The sequence below is a fragment of the Dama dama genome, chromosome 5, assembly GCF_033118175.1.
Source record: "Dama dama isolate Ldn47 chromosome 5, ASM3311817v1, whole genome shotgun sequence".
Lineage (NCBI taxonomy): Eukaryota > Metazoa > Chordata > Mammalia > Artiodactyla > Cervidae > Dama > Dama dama.
In genome coordinates, this window is record NC_083685.1 from 20,983,599 (window position 1) to 21,000,620 (window position 17,022).

The 17,022-nt window shown below is 51.0% G+C and overlaps 1 protein-coding gene across 3 annotated transcripts in view; it reads right to left on the reverse strand.

The window, feature by feature from the left end:
* Window positions 1-206: 206 nt before the first annotated feature.
* Window positions 207-17,022, reverse strand: part of CCDC92 (coiled-coil domain containing 92) — a 35,196-nt gene continuing 18,380 nt past the window's right edge. For 2 of the 3 annotated variants that reach the window (XM_061142078.1, XM_061142077.1), the window contains exons 2-4: window positions 4,252-4,398; window positions 3,608-3,649; window positions 207-1,639 (exon numbers count right to left, since the gene is read on the reverse strand). In XM_061142078.1, the coding sequence (XP_060998061.1) occupies window positions 864-1,639; window positions 3,608-3,649; window positions 4,252-4,381 (948 nt within the window). In that variant the 5' untranslated portion in view covers window positions 4,382-4,398 and the 3' untranslated portion in view covers window positions 207-863. Of the gene's footprint in view, window positions 1,640-3,607; window positions 3,650-4,251; window positions 4,417-17,022 lie in introns of all 3 variants that reach the window. The other variant, XM_061142079.1, reaches the window with a different exon arrangement.

A 17,022-nucleotide genomic window follows, 5' to 3' on the forward strand; every position in this document is an offset into this window, starting at 1 on the left:
TAGGGACTAGCTCTGGGTAGTGCGAGCTAACAGGGGCTCCTCTTTCCGGAAGTGAACCCCACCCTGGGACCTACCCTGGGTGAGCCCACTGTCTGGGCAGCAGTTGGGGGTGGGGGTGCGCTATTTCTCCCCCTCCCACTGTCCCTCCCCTCCAGGCCCACCCTGGGGTGGTTTAATAAAAGACACAAAACAGAAAGAAGGCAGGTTTAGAAAATAAAGTTTGTTGGGATCTTGAACATTTTGGATAAAACTAACAACAAAAAATATGAACACACATTCAGGTCGTGGTGATATGAGGAGTAATGTCATCTTATTTAGTTCCTGTGACATAACATACAACTGCTTGGCTTATCTGTGCCGCCCCCGGGGAGGGTGTGTCAGGGGGGTCTCCAGGAGGGCTCAGGGCTTTTCCGGAAAGGCCGCCCCGGAAACCCGGAAACCCGAGGCGTGAGGTCAAGGCCGATATGCGTTGCTCGGACTTTAGAATTAGGCGTGTGACTATCGGATAATTTCGTTAACGTCGAGCAGGAACGCGGCCTGCGGCCCGTGCTGTGTGCGCGCGCGCGTGCGCGGAGGTTCCGCGGAGCGGGGCTGGAAGCAAGCAGAGTGGGCACGCAGGTGTTTGGCCTCAGCGATTAGTAAATACGGATTCTGCGGCAGGGGCAAGATCGTGTTTCGGTGTCAAGTCAGAGGGCCAGAGGAGGAGCAGGAGAATAATCTGTTGACAGTGTGAAAAAAATTTGGCATGCATGGGGATTGGAAAAAAAAAAAAAAGCAAAAGAGGAGGTGTGGATGAAGTGTTTTCCTAGTGGTGATCACAGTGCCTCGACAGCGGGGTGGAGGGTCGCGGGGGGTGGGGGCGCTCACACAGTTCTGTCCGTCCCTGAGTGCTTCCTGACCACCTTGCCTCCGTTCACCTGGTCCACAGCCAGCGTCTCCACCTCGGGCGGGGCCTGCGCGGGGGCCACGTGGTGGATGCGGTGCGCCACGCCCACGTGCGCCTTGTGCGGCTTCTCGCGCGCGGGGCTGGGCTGCTCGCCGGCGCTGCGGTCCGAGGCGATGGGGGGGATGACGAGGGGCCGCTCCTTGATCAGGTGGACCTCGGCCGACTCCCTGGCCAGCAGAAACGGGGTGGGGTCTGGCATGGCGTCCACCGGCTCCCGCAGCAGCAGTTTCCGGCTCTCGGCCCCGAATCTGTAGACCTCCTCGAACTCCGGGTGCAGCGGGGCCGAGAGGCTCTTCTTCATGCGGCGCCGGGGCGTCTCGGGCAGCCTGTCCTTGGGCGGCGCCGGCTTGTAGCTGGCCAGCGCGGGGCTGCCGGCCGGGCTGCCGTCCGAGGTGCCGCCCGAGCTCAGGAGCTTCCTCTTGGTGGCGTGCAGCTGCGAGGTCAGGTAGGCGATGGTGCCGGCGCGCTGCTCCAGCTCGCTGGTCAGCACGCCCAGCTTGTGGCTCTTGACCTTCAGCTCCTCCAGGTACTTGCGCTCGCGCTCCTTGATGGTGTTCTCCAGCACGGTGATCATCGCGTTCTTCTGCTCCAGCTCCTTTAGCAACTCCGTGTTCTCGTCCTCCTTCAGTTTCAGCTGCGCCTCCAGGTCTTCACATCTTTTCTTGAGTTCACTGCTTCTGGAAGCTCCGTCCCCTGGATGGACAAGCCGAGGGGGCAGAGTGAGAACCCAAGGGCAGGGCGGCTAGGTGGTGGGGGTGGGGGTTGGGACGGGGTCAGGGAGACTTCCCTGCAAGAATCAGGGGTCTAGGCCGGCCTCGCCTCCCCATGGGGGAGGGGTATGCCTGCCCAAGATGGGTGTGGTACCCACAGGCCACAAGGAAGGCGGGACCCCACCCCTCATGCCGCTTCAGTGTCCTCTCCTCCCAGGAAAGGGTAGGTGATCAGGAGGTCTTTGAGGCCCTGTCCAGTTCAGTTCTGTGGCTTAGTGCATGAAAGGATGTCTCCAAATTAAAAAAACGCTGATGTTAAAATGGGCAGCTTCAGAGTATTGGTTGGTTGTGGTTTAATCACTGAGTCCTGTCCAACTCTTTTTGCAACCCGGTGGACTGTAGCCCGCCCGGCTTCTCTCTTCATGGGATTTCCCAGGCAAGAATACTGGAGTGGGTTGCCATTTCCTCCTCCAGGGGACCTTGCCAACCCAGGGATCCTACCCATGTCTACTGCGCTGGCAGGCGGATTCTTTATTGCTGAGCCACCTGGGACGCCTTAGACCTTTCCAAAGGTGTAGGATTACCCTGTTAGCACAGCCATCTGTCTGCTCCATTCAAAGCCCGTTTTGGAAAGACAGATGTAGACGTTCTCCATGTCTAAGGCACAAAAGCTCTCAAGTTTCAGGGAAGACCCAATGCCAGGCTGCCACTTTTCCCCTGCCTCGGGTCCCCTTCTCTGCATCTCTCAGAGCCTGAACCGTAACCCCTGGGGGAAGGCCTGTTTAGAAAAAGCCATCGTGACTCCAGTGTGGTTTTTGCACTTTTAAAATCATCATCTGTTCTCTGGTGCAGCTATTTGGGACAGGCCATAGAGGCCCTGGCTTCTGTCGCCTCTGCCCCAGCTGCCAGCAGGCTGGTAGCTTTGCAGGTCCCTGAAGATTCTGGCTTTGGGGGAGCATTGCTGGGACAAGAGTCTAGAGAGAGGCGTTCAGGGCTGTTCTGGAGGCCACCCAGTAATTTGGCCCCTCATTCAACCAGTCTGTAGAGAGCACACATGCTGTGCCAGGTCCTGTGCTAACTCGCTGGACAGAGATGGAACCCTGCTCCACCCCTTCTTTCTGGTTTATATCACATCTCGTTCTTGGTTACAGAAGGAACGCATACTCAGTGTAAAAAAACCAGAGAACCCAGAAAAGTAGAGAAGTGAAGTGAAAGTCGCTCAGTCATGCCCAACTCTTTGTGACCCCATGGACTGCAGCCTGCCAGGCTTTTCTGTCCATGAAATTCTCCAGGCAAGGATACTGGAGTGGGTTGCCATTTCCTTCGCCAGGGTATCTTCCTGACCCAGGGATCAAACCCTGGTCTCCTGTACTGCAGGAAGATTCTTTACTGACTGAGCTACCAGGGAAGCCCACAGAGAATGGGCATTCTAAATGACATATTGGTCGCTTCAGTTGTGTCTGACTCATTGTAACCCCATGAACTGTAGCCCGCCAGGCTCCTCTGTCCATGGAATTCTCCAGACAAGAATATTGGCGTGAAAAAAAAAAAATATTGGCGTGGATAGCCATTCCCTTCTCCAGGGGATCTTCCCAACCAAGGGATCGAACTTGGGTCTCCTGCATGGCAGGTGGATTCTTTACCATTTGAGCCACCAGGGAAGCCCATTCTAAATACGTGTGTCAATAAAAAAAAAAAAAAAAAAAAAAAAAAGAGCATGCACCCCTCTTGCCCCACTGACAGCCCCTTGTCACACCTAGGGAGTCCAGACTGCCCTTGCCCTCCTCTTGGAGAGCTCTGCTCACACGTGCAACTCTTCACAGTAAATGTGTTTTCTTCTACATGTGTCACTAGTGAAAACAGGTGGCACCAACATCTGCCACACTAGGAAACAACAGTGGCACCAAACTCAGTGGCTGACTGAGGCACCTTTGGGGAAGGGAGTTCTTACCTGTCTGATCCGAACTCTTGACTGTCAGCTCATACGTTAAATCTAAAAAGGAGATCATATACAATCATTGCGAATGATTACTGTACCTTCAAAGCCTTCATCTGCTCTGAAAATGCAGAACTGATTCCCATGATCAGCCCAAGGGTCCTGCCCAGACAGGGCAGGGATTGCCAGCATTAGAGGCAAAAGTGACAACAGAGACCATCAGTGGCCACTGTCCTTACTAGGGTTCAGAGGGGACCCTTCTTTCCCCTTATATGTACCCCAACATCCACAATTACCAAGCAGCTTGCTCTGTGTGTTATACTTTGGTCATCGGTTCCCAGATGCATTGTATTAATAAACTCTAACCATTGCACTTGGATCCTTCAAGTCCTCAGTAAGCTGAGAACTGGCTTTCCAGCTTTACGCTCGGTGCATGTGTCCGTGGCAAAGAGGATGAGGTAAGGCATTCAGAGGGCGATGACAGGGTTAACCACCCAGAGGAGGGAAGTGAAACCCCCTTCTCACGCCCCTGGCACAGCTCTGGAGGCAGCCAGTGTGAAATTGTCTTGATGACAGGTTCTGGTTTGCTCTGGGGCTGCCCCCCACCCCCGCCGCCCTGCCCCGGTCCCTGCAGGTTGCTGGGTGCCCCACCCCCACACCTGTGCAATGCTGCTGCAGTCGCCTGATCTCCGCGTGCAGCCCCTTGAGCGTGCTGGCGTGCTCCCGCTGAAGGAACAAGAGGTTCTTCTGTGCGCTGTGTAACTGGTTCTCCAGGTTTGTGGCTGCCATGCTGACATGCAGGTGACCTGCAGGGGACACAGGGACTGGTGGCAGGAGAGTCACAGGGTGACAGGCAGGAAAAGGACACTGCCTGCCGCCTGTCCCCCCAACCCCCGCCCTGTGGCTTTGTGGGGTGGAGGGCAGTGTGAGGCCCGGCTCTGGATGCACAAGGTTCCCTGATTCCAAACCCTGGCCTCGCCACAGGCTCCCCAACTGTGGCTGACTGAGGCCAGACTCACTCCTGAAAGATGTCCTTGAGCAGGTGAGGCACTGGCTGCCTCCTCCCAGGAGAACCAGGTGCTGAGGAAGTGACATCTAGAGCTGCCAGGCCAGGAGTAGGAGGGACATGAAGGGGCATTTCAGAGGGAGCCCCCCAGGACTTCACAGACTTGAGAGCCCCCCCTGCAGACCCTTCTCTTTTCTTCTGATTTCCTGAGAACAATCCCACGGGGCCATGAGGAGGAGTCTGAGTCCAGACTCAGACCCTGCCCTACTCCCCGCCCCTCAGCTTCCAGCCTCCATCATCAGCCACTCACTCAGGGCTCAGACTCTTGGCCTGACTGTAACTAGAGAGATGCAGTGAAGTCAGCTGGCCTTTCTGGAAAGGCTACCAGAGTAATTCAAGACACCTTTGCACAGCACTGGAAAATGCTAAGGATGAAATGTGGATTATCTGTCTATAAATTATCCCTGTGAATACAGAGCCTCACGGTGCTTTTTTCCTAGTCTGCTGGGCCAGCAAACACCCCTAGAGGAAACACCACCTCTCAGGGGGCATCCGGTGGGTGGGTGTGTGGTAGGGCAGCAGCATGGTTCGAGGGTCCGCTCTAGAGGTGACAGTTCAATGGGTGACACCAAGCTCAGTCTGTTACCTAAGTCCCGTGGTGACATTTACACCCCAACTCTGGAGCTAAGAATGGGGTGTATTTAGAACCCCAGGACATGCGTTTTTATTCACAAGAGAAGGCTCCTCCAAAGGAAAGTGAAGATAAGCAGGGAAGGGCAGAGCATGCGCCAGAGCATGGGAGGAGCATGCTCACCTGCACATCCTAGAAAGACACGCCACTCAGGGGAGAAGCTGGCTAGAGAAAGCCGTGAGTAAGAGGAAACTCAGGGGCTTCCCCGGGGGCCTAGTGGTCAAGAACCCACCTGCCAACGCAGGAGATGCGGGTTCAAACTGTAGGTAGGGAAGATCTCCTGGAGAAGGAAATGGGAACCCACTCCGGGATTCTTGCCTGGAGAATCCCACAGACAGAGGAGCCTGGCGGGCTCCAGTCCACGGGGTCGCAAAGAGTCGGCCGAGCGCACACGCAGACACACAAGAGGAAACGGAACATGCAGCTTTGGGTGGGAGCGTTCACTGTGCCTTGTTATAGGGAGCGATCTGGCAAAGTGTTGCCTGGAACCTTAGAATTTATCTTAGCAATTCCATTTCTAGGAATCCACCAGAGGGAAATAATAACCTCTGTGTGAGAAAGATGGAGCTGTAAGGACAGTCATTGCACTGCAGTTTACGGTCAGAACTGAGTCAGGAAACAAACTCAAAATCCAGCAAGAAGTAACGGGTTGAATAAATAAGAGAGTTATCTCTACGGAAGGAGGATCGGATCTCCCCAGAGGCCTGGAACTCTACCTAAGGTCTGGCCGCAGGCCACGCCAGAGTGGAGTTTCCATCCACCAGAGCTGCCCTGGGAGGAGCCGAGAGCAGCCTACCTGTGGGAGCAAGGAAGATTCCTGTCGCCGCTGGAATTGTCTCCTGCTGCAGCCACAAGCTTTTTGTACGGGACCGCCGGGCCAGACACTAGTTCTAACTGGAGCCCCATGGTGCCTGAGATCCTGATGGTGTGGTCAGGATGTGGCCTTGGGAGGAGGACGCTGACATGACAAGGCGCCAGCTCCGAGCAGGGCAGGTCCAGGGTGTGAGCCACGAAGGGCTGCAGAGCGTCCCAAAGCTGAACGCCCTTGATGTCAAATGGACGCGAACGCAGGGCCACTCCTGGAGCTTTCGGTCAGGATGCCCAGGTTTACTTCTCAGCAGACCTGTGTCTGTCACCCTGGCATCAGCTCCATCATCTCACTGGGAACATCCACTCCTAGGATCTACGGTGGGCTTTGCACGTGGCAATTCCAGGGGAGTCGCGTTGTTCTCCTCTTTAAAAGGACCAACCTGGGACTTGCTTGCTGGTCCAGTGGTTAAGGCACTGAGCTTCCAATGGAAGAGGGGCAGGTTCGATCCCTAGTCGGGGAACTAAAAGCCCACATGCAGTGTAGCCAGAAATAATTTAAAAGGACAGACCTAAATCTGTGCTAATGTGGCTAACGGAAAAAGCAGAGCCTGTGTTTTAGGGGTTTGCCATTGATGATAAAGAACCGTTTACATTCCATCCAGAACTTAGTGGGTCTAGGCAGGTAAAGAACAGACCGGGCATCCAAAGCCCCCTCGCTGACCATCTGCTCTGCCACCTGGAGCAGCCACCACTGTGTCTTGGTGACCCTACTTCGAAAACAGTCCTTGAATCCACTTGCTTCTCTCCGTCTCATGCCTAAGCCACATCACCCTCACCTGGATCGCTACAGAACCCCCGCTCTGTCCCCACAGGGGAGCAGGGTGATGTTAACAGAACCTTCCACGGCTCTGAGTGGGCTGGGTTCACGAAGCCCTGGGACCAGCCCTGTGGTCTCTGCGCCCAGCGGCTCAGTGAGCCTCCAGGGCCTTGGCCTCTGTACCCTGGGGGCCTGTCTTGGGTTCCTCTGCCCAAAAGGTTCCTCTTGTGTCCTCCCTTTGGCCCACCATTCCCCCACGAGCTGAGGCCTGCATGTCTTGTCTTCTTGGCTCAAGTTCACTTCTGCCCTGGCCCCAGGCTGGGCGAGGTCACGCCTCCGGCCCTTCACCACCAGCCCACAACTAGCCAACTATCTCCTGCCTCCACGCACGGACTGCAGGTTGGGTCACTGCTGGATCCCAAGCCCTTGCTCGGAGCCTGGCAGCTAAGAGGCCAGCTGTCAGCACTCGCTAAACCAGCGGGCCCCAGCGCCAGCTGTTGAGCATGGGTGCTGCACCAGGGGAGCTCGAGGCCTTTGGGGCTGAAGAGCCTCTGTTTCCATGAGCTTCTGACTTTGCATGCCTTGGGCAAAGAAAGCATGATATACTAAAACTGCAAAACGGTTTTGCCCAGCGCTGATGGTACAAATGAGGTGCCCAGAAATAAATATGTGCTTCTGTGACGTACCATCAGGAGCAGGGAGCGAAGTGGAAATATGGCCTCTGCAGGCACCCCTTTTCCACATCACAGCGTGGGGTTCAGTTTTATTTGTGAGGATGTCACCGGTGGTCCAGTGGTTAAGAATCTGCTTTCCAACGCAGGGGACCCGGGTTCAATCCCGGGCTTCCCTGGTAGCTCAAGTGGTAAAGGATTTGCCTGCAATTCAGGAGACCGGGTTTGATCCCTGGGCCAGGAAGATCCTCTGGAGGCGGGCATGGCTGCCCACTCCAGTATTCTTGCTTGAAGAACCCTATGGAGAGAGGAGCCTGCGGGCTACAGTCCATGGGGTAGCAAAAGAGTCAGACACGACTGAAGCGACTGGTTCAGTCCCTGGTCGGGGAACTAAGAATCCCACATGCCACGGGGCAACTGAACCCATGCCACAACTAGAGCAGCCCCTGAGCCACAACAGAGATCTGTGTGCCACAACTAAGACCTGAGGCAGTCAAGTAAATAAATATTAAAGCACGTTTTACTTGTAACAAATTTAATGATTTAAATAAGCATTCGCATTCTAGCTGCCTTCGAGTAAGCAACTTGAACTGCACTTAATCTGATTCATTAATTCATCACCATAACTACAGAAATAAAAGTGTGGCCTCGAAGCTTCCCATTCACGCGGGCAGGCAGTCTGGAGAAGAAGGAACACAAGATAAACAGGGGAGTGTGAGTATATAATGGGCAAAGCTGGCTCTGTTTGGAGCTCTGACATTTGGAGGACAAGGGTTTTTCAGCCCTGTGATACTCCATCTGGATGCTGGTGTCTCTTCTTCCACAATCTACACTGACTTAAAAGGCCCAGAAGAGGAGATACCATCTGGGCAGGGTATCCTCTGGTTGTTGGATGTCCGTGAGAGAGACAGGTTCACTTGGGTCCAAGGAGACAAGTCTCATCTCCAAATGGGATCCAAATTACTGTCAATACACTATTTTCTCATCAGCGCAAAGAGGTAAACAGTATCACTGACTTCCAGAGAATAGAGAGTTGCTGCTGCTTTAAAGGTGATGGTTTGGGACTGCCCTGGTGGTCCAGTGGCTAAGACTCTGAGCTCTCAGTGCAGAGGGTCTGGGTTCCATCCCTGGTCAGGGAACTAGATCCTACATGCTGCAATTAAGAGTTCACATGGCGCAACTAAACATCTGACATGACGCAACTAAGACCTGGCACAGCCAAATAAATAATATAAAATAAATATTTAAAAAGAGAGAAGGTAATGGTTTAATGTCATCTCCTTGGCTACTGATGACATGGAATCACCGCAACGACTTAATCCTTCCAAGAAGCTGACATGAATGAAGCTACAGAAGCATCCTGTTTAGATCAAGGAGACGCAGCTGAGAGACGCAGACAGTCTGGAGGAAGCGATGGAATCGGTCTTGGGAGGGTGAATTCAGCATCTCTGAGGCACTATGGGATTCAGAGACATGAAGGAGCATTTGTGACCCCTCCTTGAAAGGGTCAGCGCAATGGATGAAGGGAAAACGCAGGCGTCTGCTGCAGATGAATAATGCATCCGGCTTGAGCAAAGGCACTCAGGCCCCCTCAGCTGTGTCAGCCAGTAATGGGAGGGTGACATCCGTAAAGCGTGGTTGGCAAAACACTGCACTTTTCGGGTCAAAAGGGCACATACTACACGTTGTGGGCTCTTTGTACGGCAGCTTTGTGTCTCGAGGCAATCCCGTTTCTTCTCCCAGTGTTACCAGGAGCTGTCGGCAATTTTACAGTTATTTGCTTGGTCAAAGGCAGCGTGGCCTGCACATGGGCCCTCGTCTCCCCTGGGAGATGTAGTCCTTGCTGCGGAGGACTAGGTTCTGGCCCGGGTAGCAGTCAGAGGGCAAGCCTGCCCTCCGCCCACGTCTTCCCCTTGGGCATCTCAAAGTGGGCCCACCTGCAGAACCGGTTACCTTAATTATATTTGGAGGTTAGGCCACATCCATGTTTTTTTTTCCCCTTTGGCGAATTTACTAGGAATTAAATTTCTGTGAATTTACTGTTTGCTCTACATGTTCAGAAACTTAACACTCAAAAAGGGCCGAGTTCTATAAAGGTGGGCACCTGGCCGCGACGGCTCCCCAGAGTGGGGAGGGACAGTAACATCATCTCCTGGTGATGACATGCTCTCCGTGACGGTTCTTAGAGAGACGTGAGGACCCTGAGCTTGCTGGGTCTGCTCTGTCTTGGCCTGAGGACAAATGGCCTGTCAGTAGCTCATGTCCAGTTCTCAACTTAACTCAAAACTAATGTCCCTTCCTCCCTTTCAGGGCTTTACTGTATAAATGATGACATTAGGATCTTATTTATGGAACTGTCTCCGCTCAAAGGAGCACAGAGTGCTTTCCCATCACTTATGTCACTTCGCACACACCCCTCTGGGGAAAACCAGGAACCTCCTACCCACAAGCGAAAGGGCAGTTCGAGAAATGCTGCACCTGAGCCTTACTCCTCACCCTCGGGGCCTATGCGTGGATCTCAGTTTCGTTCAGGGATTCAGATGCTCTCCACAAAGCACGTGTCTTGCAGTGCTCTGTGGCCGAGGGGGAAAGGAGCACTGTCCCTCGCAGCAGCGTCTTGGCCGGGAAGGGATGCAGTGCCCACCGCCTCCCCCCACCCCTGGCAGACCACCAGGATGGGCCTGGAGCACCACTGCTCACGCAGGCAGGATTCACCACTGCCTACACTCAGGTGAGACAGTCAACAACCGAGAAGGCTCTGCTGTCCATCCAACACAGCAGAAAAACTCACCAACAAGTTCTGCTTTTTTTTTGTTTTGGCCACACTGCTTGATCCCTACCAGGGATTGAACCCCGTGCCCCCTGCTTTGGTAGTGAGGGGTCTTAACCACTGTCCCGCCGGGGAAGTCCTGAGTCTTGCTCTTCATACCAGCCAGGGTTTCCAGGAAGCTGGGCAAGGGCGTTCTGGGCCTAGCCAGCCTTCCTTTGTAAACCAGCCAGGCAGCACAGGAAGAGAGGATGAGGCACTGTCACATGATGCGTGCATCCTGATCCTTGGCCTGTACCCAGTCCAGGAGCCAGGGCCACATTCCCTGTCTCCTTGTCCAAGGCGAGGCTCACAGGAGCCCTCTGGGGGCCGAGTCAGCATGGAGCCTCTTCTGGGGCCACAAGCAGTGCCTCAGCTTGGCCACCAGCAGGCAGAAACGGCCCTGGGACTCTAGTGGCGGAGGCACTTGAACCAGATTCATCTTATCCCCTTTTAATCAGGTACCTTGCTTTTGCTTTGACGTCTCTCCTAGGCACACTCAGATCTTGCCTACATTCTCCTCTCGAGGCACAGCCCCGATCGTGTCATATCCCTCTGACATTCTTGGGGTCCAACTCCACGTTCCCAGAGGCCCTGCCTGCCAGCTGCCTCCCCTCAGCCTCCCCCGGCACACCTACGCTGCTGCCCTCTCACCCTCGGCGTCTGCCCCGCTCCCCACCCCAGCACGGGGCCTCTGCACACCAGTCCTGCAATCTACACCGCTCCTGGCAAACCACCGCCCACCCCTCTGCGCCCACTCTTCCATGTCTGCACTCCTTCCCGCATTACGAACGAGCTTCGGATACTTTTCTACGGCTTTCCGAGGGTGCCGAGTGGGGAATCTCAACAAGAATTACAGAGCATTAATAAAAAAGTGCTGCCACGGTGCTGATTCAAACATGACCTCATCCCGTAATTTCTTCACATGCCAGAGCAGTATTTTAAAGTATCCCTGGACCACACTCCTTAGACTTAAAAGAAATGGAGTATCTTTGTTAGGGAAGGGTCTTGCCATTTAAAAATGGGACATTTCTTTGTTCCTGGGTGATCGAAAGTAGACCTATCTTTTATGCTCGACACAAAGCTTGTGGAAATAGGGTAATAATTTTAGAATCTGAAAAAAAAAATAGCACACCCAGTACTCACGTGGTGCTGTGAATTAGTTATAACAAGCTATTTTAGATTCTAGTCATGAATAAGTTATAACCTGTTCACATCTGGTTCTCAGGCCGTGAACCGTCAGAAAGACGGGAACCCAGCTGCCTCTGCAGGTGCTCGGCAGGGCCTGGGACCCAGCAGAAGCTGCCTGGCTCTGTCCAGACCCTTGGTGTCCAAGCCTTTTGTGCATAAGGACCTCTGCGGCTTTTCTTGTGGGAACTCTCTGTGCGGCTCTGGTGTCCTTTAGCTGAAGCACTGTCATGGTGAATATGAAGGTTGGCCAGAGGACAAAGGTGGCGAGTGTCACGATGAAGTGTAAGAGGAGAAGAGATGGTTTCCAGCCTTGAGGTGGTGCCCTAAGTAGATTCATGCACTTGGGAAAGGCTGAGGGTGGAAGAGACCTTCAAAACCAACTATTCTGTATTTCAACACCTCTGTATTTCAAGGTCAAGAACCTGCGGCCCAAAGAAGATTTGCTTAGCTCAGTGGGATTAAAAAAAGAGCAGAAAGGCAAAAGTCGTGAGGTGCTGGAGTGTTTAGGAGTTAAATCTAACCCTATCTTGTCACCGAAACCATCGTAATATCTAACTTAAAGAGCCAGTCCCAGTGCTGGGATTTTGCTGGTAGTCTAGTGGCTAAGAGTCCAAGCTCCCAATGCAGGGGGCTTGGGTTCAATCCCTAGTCAGGGAACTAGATGCCACATGCCACAACTAAATATTCTGCATGCCTCCATGAAGACTGAAGATCCCATGTGCTGCAACAAAGACATGGCAAAGCCAAATAAATACATAAAAAGGGTTAAGTGCTCAATGCAATGACTTATGGTGTCTGGCACGTAGTAAGTCCTCCGTAAACGTTAGCTATATTATTTTGTGTAAATGTTGGTCAATATATAAATATTGTTTACTTGGTCCCACACTAGAGTATGATGTTTCCTGAATATCATCTAAGTTTGAAAATGAGCTAGCAAAGGATTTCAGTTCCTTCCAAAGAGGAAAACATAAAAGCAGATGGGGCATTTTCTGATGGCCTTTTCCATTCTCACTGGAGAGAAGCCATTCAGGGAAGTGAATAGAGACAGGCAGGCAAAGCCAGGCACCCTAAGGGACAGTAAAACCTACTTCCTACTTTGAATCAATCTATAGTACTCTACAAGAAGCTACAAGAAGGTCGAAGGCTAATTAGGCCATCAGCGCTCAATCCAGGATACCTGCTTATAGGAAGGGAAACTTACCATCTCTGAGAAGTGAATCCTGACGTTATTCTGCATTCACAACCATCCTGGATAAAGACACTGTTGTGAGTTGCATGACCCTGTCGTTTCTACTTGCATGTATTATTTAAGAAATTCAACCGATAAGTTATCTGAGAGTCCTCAAGAGTTGGGGCACCAAGAAAAAGGACGGCATTTCAAGGAGACGAAAGCATTCAGCAGCCACTCCAAAAATATTCTGATAAAAGGAAGGAACACCATTAAAAAGTGGAAGCAAAAAAGACACTGAAGATAAAAGGTGCAACTCTTTTTTAAAGTGACAAAAAATCTTGTTCGTTAATCGTTCTTAATGAATTGGGATATTTTTAAAAACTTAATACAACAGGTAGGTCGAGAGCTTAGCACACCAAATCAGAACCTTGGATTCCAATTCAGACTCAGCCACGTTCTAACCGTAGCCTCTGTCTGCCCCTACTGTGTCCTCCCATGACACAGGGAACAGTAACAGTACTTACAAGACATGGTGACTGGGGGGTGTCTCCGATAAAGCACTTAACCTATGTCTGGTCTACTGTGATAAAGTGGTAACTGAACTAAATTTGCACTCATCCACATGAGTGGAAACTGGGTGGAGATATTTTGTGGGGTCTGTTCTCCGTCTAGGTGGATAGTGCATATCATCTTTTAATAGATGGTCTGTAAGCTTCCCAGGTGGCACAGTGATAAAGAATCCACCTGCCAATGCAGCAGACTCAAGAGATACGGGTTCGATCCCTGAGGCAGGGAGAGCCCCTGGAGTAGGAAATGGCAACCTGCTCCAGTTTCTTCTTGCCTGGAAAATCCCATGGACAGAGGAACCTGGTGAGCTACAGTCCGTGGGGTTGCAAAGAGTCAGATGTGACTGAGCACACAAAGCTGCTTTAATGATGAAAATATATTACTTTATAGTCAGAGAAAAATATAAAGCAGTGTCTCTTAAAAAAACATAACCACTAACTGTCCACTAGCAAAGTGGTGTCATATGTTTTAATTATGCTGTTTCAGGGTAGTCTCGGGTTGCTTTACCAGAACGGAGAAAAATTGATGGGAAGGCAGTTTTAATAAAAGCAACAATTTAGTGTCCCTGAGACATGCAGAAAATGACTGTGACAAGCCCTTGAGTGCCTTCCCACCCCCATGTGTTATACCTTCCTGTAACTCTGACATTATTCACCATAAAATATAAGGCCCATCAATAGTTCTTTAGTCATTGACAGCCATTTCCTCCTTGAAAGAATGCACAGCCTAACATGAAAGCTGTAATAGATGTGACTAGAGGGATCAGCAATTAGGTGGGGAAATACAATACGTGATCGTCTGGGAAGTCTGCAGTCACTGGAGGCCTACACGATGGATTTATGAACCATGTTTCTCTGCAGTCTGATTAGCTCATAGTTTAAGGCGGGGGGGGGCAGGTGGGCCGTCTGTGTAAAAAATCATGTCAAGTGCCTGTACACTGGTAGGGGCTCGGCCCTTCCGTGTGAAAACATCTCAGGAAGAAAGTAGGTCCGTGTTTTAGGTTGTCTAAAAGGCCCTCCAAGTGGGCAGCACAGGCCGGGTAAAGACAAGCACATGCACTCCCATAGTCTGAAGCCATACAGTACCTTCCAGGGGTCCCTGGGGCCTCCTGGAAAACTGGGTGACTTCATGGTTGCAATGCTCACCCACTGCGGTAGACCCCACCCCAGGAGGCAGGGGCATCAGCAGCACCCCCATACCCCCCGGCCAGGAGGGGGTACCCTAGGGACATCACGTCAGCACACAGTTAGCTCAGTGCTTCTTGTCTCAGGGAAGGTGCTTCTAAGGGAGGAGGTGGCCAAGGCTGGCGGAGCTGTGATGGCGCCACTCGGCCCTTCCTGTCCTCCTCCTGCTCTTTCTGGGCAGCCTCCAGCTGACTTCCCCTGAGGATGACCCAAATAGCTTCATTTCAGAAGCTAGAGCAGAAAACATTTGCAACTAAATAGAGATGCCATTTGTGAGCTTCTGACAAGCTTGTGGTTGAGCCAACAATCTAGGGACATATAAAACCTCACGGCTCACCACACACCTAGTTCTACCTAGTGATATTTGCCTTCAAATGGAAAGGAAAATTAGCAGGTCATATCTGATGAGTGGTTCCATTTCTACATCTGACTGTGATTACTGCAGATTTTAATTGTCTGCGGGTTGATAACTCTAAGCTATGGTGACCCAAATGCCAAACTGTCTTTTCACACTAATGAAACAGGAGATACTTCTTAAATCTTACTACTTGATGATCACTATCCTAAACTGTATCTCAGAGGCTGATATGTGTTCAAGTGAACACTTGCTGTAAAAAAAGACTCTCTGTGTGTGGTTTGCCAAACAGATGAACCATTTCAATGGATTTAGCTGATAGGGTTTTTCTTTTATCCATCTTGTGGGCCTGACTAATAAGAGTATAGGTTTTAAGGAAAGAAAGGCATCATTAATCAAAGCTCTATACACTTTAATTTAGCCATACTTTTCTTTTATTATTTACAATAAAGTAAACCAGTCAATTGTTTCAGTAGTGCTAATAGAACATATTTAGCCGAACTCTCACTGGGCGCCTAAGAAAATGACCACTGATATATAAAAGCACAAGCCTTTATCCTTGTGCATATCCTGAGATACGCAGATGATATCACTCCAATGGCAGAAAGCTCAGCAGTGGCCACAGGACTGGAAAAGGTCAGGTTTCATTCCAATCCCAAAGAGAGGCAACGCCAAAGAATGCTCAAACTACCGCACAATTGCACTCATCTCACACGCTAGTAAAGTAATACTCAAAATTCTCCAAGCCAGGCTGAAGCAATACGTTAACCGTGGACTTCCAGATGTTCAAGCTGGTTTTAGAAAAGTCAGAGGAACCAGAGATCAAATTGCCAACATACACTGGATCATTGAAAAAGCAAGAGAGTTCCAGAAAAACATCTACTTCTGCTTTATCAACTATGCCAAAGCCTTTAACTGTGTGGATCAAAATAAACTGTGGAAAATTCTGAAAGAGATGGGAATACCAGACCATCTGACCTGCCTCTTGAGAAACCTGTATGCAGGTCAGGAAGCAACAGTTAGAACTGGACATGGAACAACAGACTGGTTCCAAATAGGAAAAGGAATATATTGTCACCCTGCTTATTTAACTTGTATGCAGTGTACACCATGAGAAACACTGAGCTGATGAAGTGCTGAAGCACAAGCTGGAATCAGGATTGCCGAGAGAAATATCAATAACCTCAGATATGCAGATGATACCACCCTTATGGCAGAAAGTGAAGAAGAACTAAAGAGCCTCTCGATGAAAGTGAAAGAGAAGGGTGAACAAGTTGGCTTAAAGCTCAACATTCAGAAAACTAAGATTATGGCATCTGGTCCCATCACTTCATGGCAAATAGATGGGGAAACAGTGGAAAAAGTGGCTGATTTTATTTTTGGGGGTTCCAAAATCACTGCAGATGGTGACTGCAGCCATGAAATTAAAAGATGCTTACTCCTTGGAAGGAAAGTTATGACCAACCTAGATAGCATATTGAAAAGCAGAGACATTACTTTGCCAACAAAGGTCCGTCTAGTCAAGGGCTATGGTTTTTCCAGGGGTCATGTATGGATGTGAGAGTTGGACTATAAAGAAAGCTGAGCACCAAAGAATTGATGCTTTTGAACTGTGGTGTTGGAGAAGACTCTTGAGAGTCCCTTGGACTGCAAGGAGACCCAACCAGTCCATCCTAAAGGAGATCAGTCCTGGGTGTTCATTGGAAAGACTGATGTTGAAGCTGAAACCCCAATACTTTGGCCACCTGAAGCGAAGAGCTGACTCATTGGAAAAGACCCTGATGCTGGGAAAGATTGAAGGCAGGAGGAGAAGGGGACGACAGAGGATGAGATGGTTGGATGGCATCACCGACTCGATGGACATGAGTTTGGGTAAACTCTGGGAGTTCGTGATGGACAGGGAGGCCTGGCATGCTGTGGCCCATGGGGTCACAAAGAGTCGGACATGACTGAGGGACTGAACTGAACTGATGAGGGTGAAAGAAGAGAATGAAAAAGCTGGCTTAAAACTCAACATTCAGAAAACTAAGGTCATGGCATCCAGCACCATCACTTCCTGGAAATAGATGGGGAAAAAGTGGAAACAGTGACAGATTTTATTTTCTTGGGCTCCAAAATCACTGTGGACAGTGACTGCAGCCATGAAATTAAAAGACACTTG